The following is a 7236-nucleotide window of genomic DNA, read 5'->3' on the forward strand; positions in this document are numbered from 1 at the left end:
AAAAAAAAAAAAAAAAAAAAAAAAAAAAACAACTAAACAGCATTCGCATTCGATCATTCAATTCCATCACCAGATACAGTTTTCTAAAACCACGAAACATACAGAAACAGTGAGGCAATACGAAGCGTACTTGATCTGGGAGAGATCCTTCATGGACTTAATGGAGTCCTTGGAGTTGCAGACATTGAAATAAGCTTTGTACAGAGTCATATCGACTTTATCAGAGATTCCTTTGGGTGTCTCCGCCATTTCTAGCCGCTTCTGCCACATGAAGGCGGCAAGGTCTTCATTCTCCGGACAGACGACCGGAATTCTCTGCCGGTCCATTTCGAAGATTCGAGGTTTAGAAGAGGAATATGGAAAATCGATGGCGGAACTGTGAAGAAACGAGATACTGGGAGATGGAAAGGAAGCCCAGATTACCGCGCTAGGCTTCGCGGTTTTGAATTTCTTCAGAAAAAAATAAATAAATAAAAATAATAATAATAATAATAATCAAGGGTTTTAATTATTAAATTTTAAATCAAATTACAATATTATCTTTTTATTGACTTTTTTTTCTCATTTTTAAAAAAAATATTTATATTTCTAAATATTTCGAGACAATAAATAAGAAATAAAAAATTACCAAACAACCTCTCACAAAAAATTTTTGGCTTCAAGATTTAGTTTTTATATTTTCAAAAATCTTTAAATTAATTTATTGAATAATATCGTTGAATAAAAAAATAAAATAAAAAAGAGGTTTTTTTATTTGGGCCGAATTGGGCCGAGAGGCCCAAAGGAAAAGAAGCGGCCCAAGATTCTGAACCAGTCATCTCTTAGACGAAGCTACAAACTGAGCGCACAACGAATTGCCCTCTCTCACAGTTCCCATTGATTTTCGTCTTTTCGCTGCCAAATCCAGAGAAAATGAGCGGCACCGTTAAGAAAGTGGCCGATGCTACCTTCAAAGCATCCAAGAACATAGATTGGGATGGCATGGCCAAGCTTTTGGTCTCCGATGAGGCTCGTAAGGAGTTCTCAAACCTTCGCCGAGCCTTCGAGGAGGTTAACTCAGCCCTCCAGACTAAATTTAGCCAGGTGTGGAAGATCTCAAATTCTCGCTTTTTTTTTTCTTGTTATTTGGTTTTAGATCTCTCTCTTTTTATTTGGTTTTTGTTGATGTGGATTGATTTTGTTTGGCTTGAATGTTTCGAGATTGTTCTGAGTTGAATTGTGTTTTTGCGGAATTATTTGTAGCTGTGTTTAATTTGGTCTTCATTTCTCGGTATGTTACTAATTGAGAATCGTAATATTTTGTTTTTTGTGGCTTGTAGAGAGGTGAATGTTGATTTAGTTATTGTTTGATAGAGGAAGATCGTCCAAAGTAGAATTGGAAATTAGAAAACAAAAATGTTTGTTGTTGTAGGGAACATTTCCAACTTATTTGGATCCAGAACTGTTACGTGCATCAGATGATAAGAACAGGTTATATGATTCATTAGTGCAGAAGTTTTAATGACTCCGGTTAACTTGGTTGAGCAATGTCTTCTTTATACGAAAATGGAAAATCATAACTATTGGTATCATATATGGATTACCTATTGCATACAGTTTAAGAGCACTTGAGATTGTTGGAACATGGCTCAAATATTAAGATGTTAGTACTTCTCCTATGAGTTATAGCCAAAGATGATCCTGTTAATTCTGTGCTTTTCTTTACCATCAGTCAACAAGTTGATCATATTAATGACTAAGCAGTGCTTTTAATTGTGTGGCCGTTTATAGAGTGAAATTCTCTCCTATGAGGAAGCCTTTTTTTTTCTTTTTTTGAAAGAAGCCCTATTAGTGAAAATTTCTGCCTTATTGACTCGGTTCAAAACTTTCAAGATTTGCATTTTTATAAACTGTTTATCTCTGTGCAGGAACCGGAGCCCATAGACTGGGAATATTACAGAAAGGGAATCGGACCCCGCCTGGTCGATATGTACAAAGAGGCTTATGACAGTATGCTCTTTGATTCACTTGGCATTTGCTACTTATTTTTCTGTGCAATATTTAGACTAGGCAATGTTGTGGTTTTTTTTAGCACATGGCTACCTGTTATGCTTCTCTAATTTGAGTCTTCAGAAGATAACTCTTCTTCGCTGAGAGTCTTTGGAATCCACCATCATATAAATACATTGTATGGTTTGAGATTTTTGGATTACACGCGGCGTCTAGAGCACATCGGCAAATCTATCACTAAAATTTTAAGTGGTCCTTCAAATTTGCAACATTTCTTTTTATTGGGACACATTTGGACTCTGAAAATCTTATTCTAGTAGGCCCAAAATCTTGTTATCTTAATGTAATTTGCTTGATAAAGAGTAAGGCTGTCTCACATTTACCTTTTCCTCTACCATATCTCTTACATATAGAATGAGACCCAGATATAGTCGTCAAGGTCCCATGACAGATTAACCATAGTTTTGCATTGCCATTGAAGTACAAAGCAATGCCCTTACTATTACTTGCCTTTCTCATTCATTACACTTTGGTTGAACTGCTTCCTTTTAGGCATCGAGATCCCCAAGTTTGTAGACACAGTGACTCCGCAGTACAAACCTAAATTTGATTCATTGGTAAGCACGAGTTATATTTTAGTAGATCTATGAGTTGCTATCTGCCAGGTACTTCATTTATTGTTTATGTGGCAGCTGGTAGAATTGAAGGAAGCTGAAGAAAAATCCCTGAAGGAGTCTGAGAGGTTGGAGAAGGAGATTGTCGAAGTTCAAGAATTGAAGGTAATGGATAAGAAGGGCTTATTTGATTTCCCATTTTGTAGAAACGAATTCTCACAGCCTGTTATTCTCATTAGAAAAAGATCAGCACCATGACTGCTGATGAATACTTTGAGAAGCATCCTGAGCTGAGGAAGAAATTCGATGATGAAATCCGAAACGACTACTGGGGCTATTGACTGGAAATTACAGTTGAACCGCCAAAGTTTCCGAATTTAATTTCATAAACCTTTCCGGGACTTGTTTTGCTGCAGATGTTTGGTCAGTAATAAAACAAACCAGATAGGTCCTCTACAATTTGGTTGCATTTCCTTTCAGAATCATGGTGACGAAATTGATTAGAGAACCCAAGTTTTTCCTCGAAATGACATTGTCAGAGTTCTAATTAACTCTGAGGTACATTTTTTAATGAGATTGTTATGATATCTCAGCAGGCTTTCTTATCATTTTGAAAATCGATAGAGATGTGCAGAGCCTTGAATTCATGGAATATAACTATTTGGCCATTACAAACTCACGATTAAACCAAAGTGAAGAGAAAATTTGGTATATTAATCATAGAATTTATCCAAATATACATAGTTACATCGCCTTCGATGCTTGTACAGGTTATTTGGTCATTCTATGAACTAAACGTTGTATAGTGGAATGGCATAAATAAGGATTGTCTGAAAACAATGGCCTTTATCATCAACTAAAGATTACATTTATAAGCAATAATCAAGCATACAATCGATCCCAGCAATATGTACATTAAGAATGTATGTAAAACATGAAAAGATTGGAAAACAAAATGGTTGGCTTGGCATAAATGTACAAAAATGAGCACCTTTGAACTTGTTCAGGCAAAATACATTAAGGCATAAGTTTATATATCCTTCTTTATACCTAAATTGCCATAGTGAGGGAAACTCAAAATGTCGACATACAAAATGAAAAAGCTAAGAAAAGTTCGATTGAGGGAAACATTAAGTCTTGAAGGAAATGGCAGTGATGTCGACGGATGAAAATCTACGCAACTAATTTCTGTAAAAGTGCGACCAAAAAGAAAACCCAGAACAATCACACAGAGAGTGCGGGTTAACGTGGATGAGATACCTCCAACAGTCAAAACCACGGCCTTATGAAGGCATCCAGAAAAAGGGATGAGAAGTTTAACCAGGACCAGCTGCTGCTTTCTTTTGAGATAATTGGTCAGCCGCTGCTGCTGCTAGCTCCTCATTTTTGTCCATTGCTTTCCTTGCTAGTTCATAGCCTGCAAAGTTCATGGCACCCAAGGGGGCAATCCAGAAGAACCTGGGCAATGCTCCTTTGAACAAACCAATGGGGCCTTCGTGGCGAAGAATTGAAATGAAAACAAATGACATTGCAACTGATCGACCTTGAGCTGTCATCATTCTTGTCTTCATCACATCGAAAGGTGTTGTAACAACAGCAGCTAGCCCGCCCGACAATGCCCCAACCGCAATTGTTTCCCATGGCTCGAGCTCCCGTGAAAGAAGTTTCTGAACAGCCTTTTAAACAAACAGTAAAGAACATGTCAACAACAACAGTCGCCTCATTGTGACTAGTGGTAGATCTAAACGAATGGGTGAATTATGGGTTTCAAATTCTAATGTAGCTTCCAGAGTACAACAATTGAGGCATTTTGTTTGTTAGTTTGTGTACATTTTCGTTTTCATTTTTCTTTGATAGGAAGCATAAATTTCATAGCAAAAATGAATTAAATAAAAGAGGGCACAAGTGACCATGCAAAAGGGTTAATAAAGGAATCCAAGTTTTGCCAACAGAATGGAACTACCCTCGGGGCAAGGAGATTTGGTTTCTCCATGCCAAATAAATAGACCCACAAACAACTCCTTTATTTACATGTCAGTATGAAAAATGTGTTGCTTATGATATTAATATCAGTATGGAAAGAGTGGCTTTTATGGCTGCGAGTGTCGACTGTTCCTCAAGTATTTTAACTTTGAAGGGTATACTGAAGAGGACTTGATTAAAGAAAGAGAGCTACGGAAACTGGAAAGATGGAAATACTTCAACCTCCGTAAGGAAGACACTAGACGTTGGCTATTGCAGTATTTTTCCGACCTTCCAACTTTTATCCTAATCGATAGTGTTGATTTGAAAGGGACTCGATGGATTTTTTATTTGGTGGAGGCATAGAGAACAATGTTAGACATTTAGATAATGGGCAACTGTGATTTTACCTCAGCAAAAAGGTGGTCTAGGTGTTGATATCTTAAAGAAAAATAAGAAGCCTTGTTTGTAAAGTGGCTTTGGAGGATTCCAGTGAAGAAATGGGTACTTAGGAAAAATATCATCAGGCATATATGGCAAGAAATTTCTGATTAAATTGTCATTAAGGGAAGTTATATCAGCCCTTGGAAGACTAGTTCAAGAATTAGACCCCCCTTTGATGAACGTTCCTCAATTAGAGTTGAAAACTTGAAAACGGGGAGAATACCATAACCTCCTATGCATTTTTTTACCTAGAAGATTTTCTTTGATACAGGAAGAGATGTACTGAAGAAAGATGTTTGAGAGGAGAGCAAAGCCAATAGGAATTTTCTATTGGGGAGATACTAAACAAAAATAAATAAATAAATTAGAAGATGAATTCCAGTAACAAGTCCAGCTACAAATTGGAGTTCGCATTAATACTAGGGAAGGTAGAAGATTGTGGTCCTTATATCCAGTGTAATACTTTTAGTTCTCTTTGTTCTTCCACTTAGTGAATATGACAAGCTGCCTTATAGTTATGGAAGATGTGGCTGAGGAAATATTGGGGGATAAGGTACCAAAAATAAGTTAAATTCTTTGTATAAACTATGCACTGTCCAGGAGGTTTTAATGATGCCAATAGAATTTTAGAAAAGATGACTTATAGTCTTTGACCAAGTTGTCCCATTTCCCAGAAAGATGGATTAGGTGGTCGACCTATATTTTCAAGCCATTTGTTTAAGAATCTCGTATGGTTTGCCCATGGATCTAAAAAAGACGAGTAAATAAGCTACAACAAAGAATATCTGTAGGAAAAATGTAATGGAAAATTTAATTTTGAAAAGAGGTTGATAGATGGAATACAAATCACACCTTTTTCGATTCGGCATAAAGTCCCATGCCGGCAACATAGAATGGAACTTCTCTACAAAGAGTGGCACCGGTCCCACGGAAAAATCCCTCAAGGCCATCTTGTTTCCAAGTCCCCAAAATTGCCTGACCTACATTGTCAAAGAGTCCCGCCTGCAACCTCTGCTTCAATACCTCACATGGGATCCGCACTGCAGTCCCCAAAAATGTACTCCAGAACGATGCAAGGGATTGGACCTACAAAAAGTGCTGAGTCATTAATCTAAGATCCCATGGTGCATCATAATAGGTCGCAGAACACATCCTAAATTGAATGAAGAAATGGGGGTGATGCGTCTGTAATGTGGGTGTATCTTATGCAGAAGAGCGTGCATGATGGTCTTCGTAACAGTCAAATCATAGTTCTTAATAATTTTATACATTTTTTAGGAGAAGCTTTGGGCTTGTGCTGAAGTATAAAAATAACAATACGTAAGAGATACCAAAACACATAAAATTCCCTAACTTTACTATATATCAATATATCATGTAACAAGTTGCCTAAAATAAATTAGCCAGTTTATCAAGGCAGATAAACTAGCATAGATGGTGAGTTTATCTAAATCAAAATAAATGGACTAAGGTAACCGCATAATTTCAACCTTCCAGATAAGTAGATGTCAATATTTTATGCCCACTTGAAAGAAATACGAAGATTGGAAATTAAAGTCTCCACTGAGACATTAAATTTCACGGACCCAACTTGTGCATACCATGAGGTACATGAAGATGCAAGTCACACTCACCACTATTAATATTCAAACAACATACATGAAGGTCCAAATAAAATATACAAGGGGAAGGGTGTAAGAAAAATCAAAAGCAACCAGCTAGTGAAAAGATCATGACCAGGCTTAGTATATAGAGAAGTAACTCCAAAGGACGAGAGACACTTTGTTCTTGAACTGGGAATCAAACCTATTGATTTCACATGTTCAAAATCCCTATTAAGCCAGCTAAACGTATTAAGAGACTGAGGGAATTTATTGGGAGAATATGGAGGGAAAGGCTCTCACCAGGTGATTTGATTGTCTTTTTCATTATTTACTATGGAGGTGTGACAAGGGAAACATACATATAAGGAGCAATGTAACTCTTGTGAGAAAGTGGTCGTGGAGATCCCCTGGTGAACCTCAAGTATTAAAGCATTTGGTAACTGCTGGCAAATATGACAATGTTTTTCCTAGCTGACAGTCAAAAGAAGCAGTAGCCATCTCTGGTATAGTATCATTCTTCCATCTTTGCTTTAGTCCAGGTTCCAATTCTAAAATGAGATCTTTGATCTACTTCCATCTTAGAGTGATTTGAAAAGAAATAAATTGGGGGGGGGGGGGGGAAA

At 37.0% G+C, this 7236-nt stretch overlaps 3 protein-coding genes across 5 annotated transcripts in view; 1 reads left to right on the forward strand and 2 right to left on the reverse strand.

Annotated features, from left to right (window-relative positions):
• The window catches only part of LOC111458164 (crossover junction endonuclease MUS81), a 9371-nt gene extending 8910 nt beyond the window's left edge, over positions 1–461 (reverse strand). For both annotated transcript variants that reach the window (XR_002713064.1, XM_023100656.1), the window contains exon 1: positions 131–461. Coding sequence is in view for 1 of the 2 variants with exons in the window: in XM_023100656.1 (XP_022956424.1) it covers positions 131–327 (197 nt within the window). In the remaining variant the exon portion in view is untranslated. The remainder of the gene's footprint in view (positions 1–130) is intronic.
• A 380-nt stretch (positions 462–841) lies between these two features.
• LOC111458363 (ATP synthase subunit d, mitochondrial-like) lies at positions 842–3226 on the forward strand. Its single transcript, XM_023100980.1, has 5 exons — positions 842–1083; positions 1908–1989; positions 2542–2606; positions 2682–2768; positions 2843–3226. Exons 1-5 carry the CDS (start codon positions 913–915, stop codon positions 2942–2944), a joined length of 507 nt encoding a protein of 168 aa, XP_022956748.1. The 5' UTR covers positions 842–912; the 3' UTR covers positions 2945–3226.
• A 320-nt stretch (positions 3227–3546) lies between these two features.
• LOC111458362 (mitochondrial substrate carrier family protein C-like) overlaps positions 3547–7236 on the reverse strand; it is an 8638-nt gene continuing 4948 nt past the window's right edge. For both annotated transcript variants that reach the window (XM_023100978.1, XM_023100977.1), the window contains 2 exons: positions 5862–6095; positions 3547–4279 (listed from right to left, as the gene is read on the reverse strand). In XM_023100978.1, coding sequence (XP_022956746.1) covers positions 3920–4279; positions 5862–6095 — 594 coding nt within the window. In that variant the 3' untranslated portion in view covers positions 3547–3919. The remainder of the gene's footprint in view (positions 4280–5861; positions 6096–7236) is intronic.

The sequence above is a fragment of the Cucurbita moschata genome, unplaced genomic scaffold, assembly GCF_002738365.1.
Source record: "Cucurbita moschata cultivar Rifu unplaced genomic scaffold, Cmos_1.0 Cmo_Scf00021, whole genome shotgun sequence".
In the NCBI taxonomy this organism is placed as follows: Eukaryota; Viridiplantae; Streptophyta; class Magnoliopsida; order Cucurbitales; family Cucurbitaceae; genus Cucurbita; species Cucurbita moschata.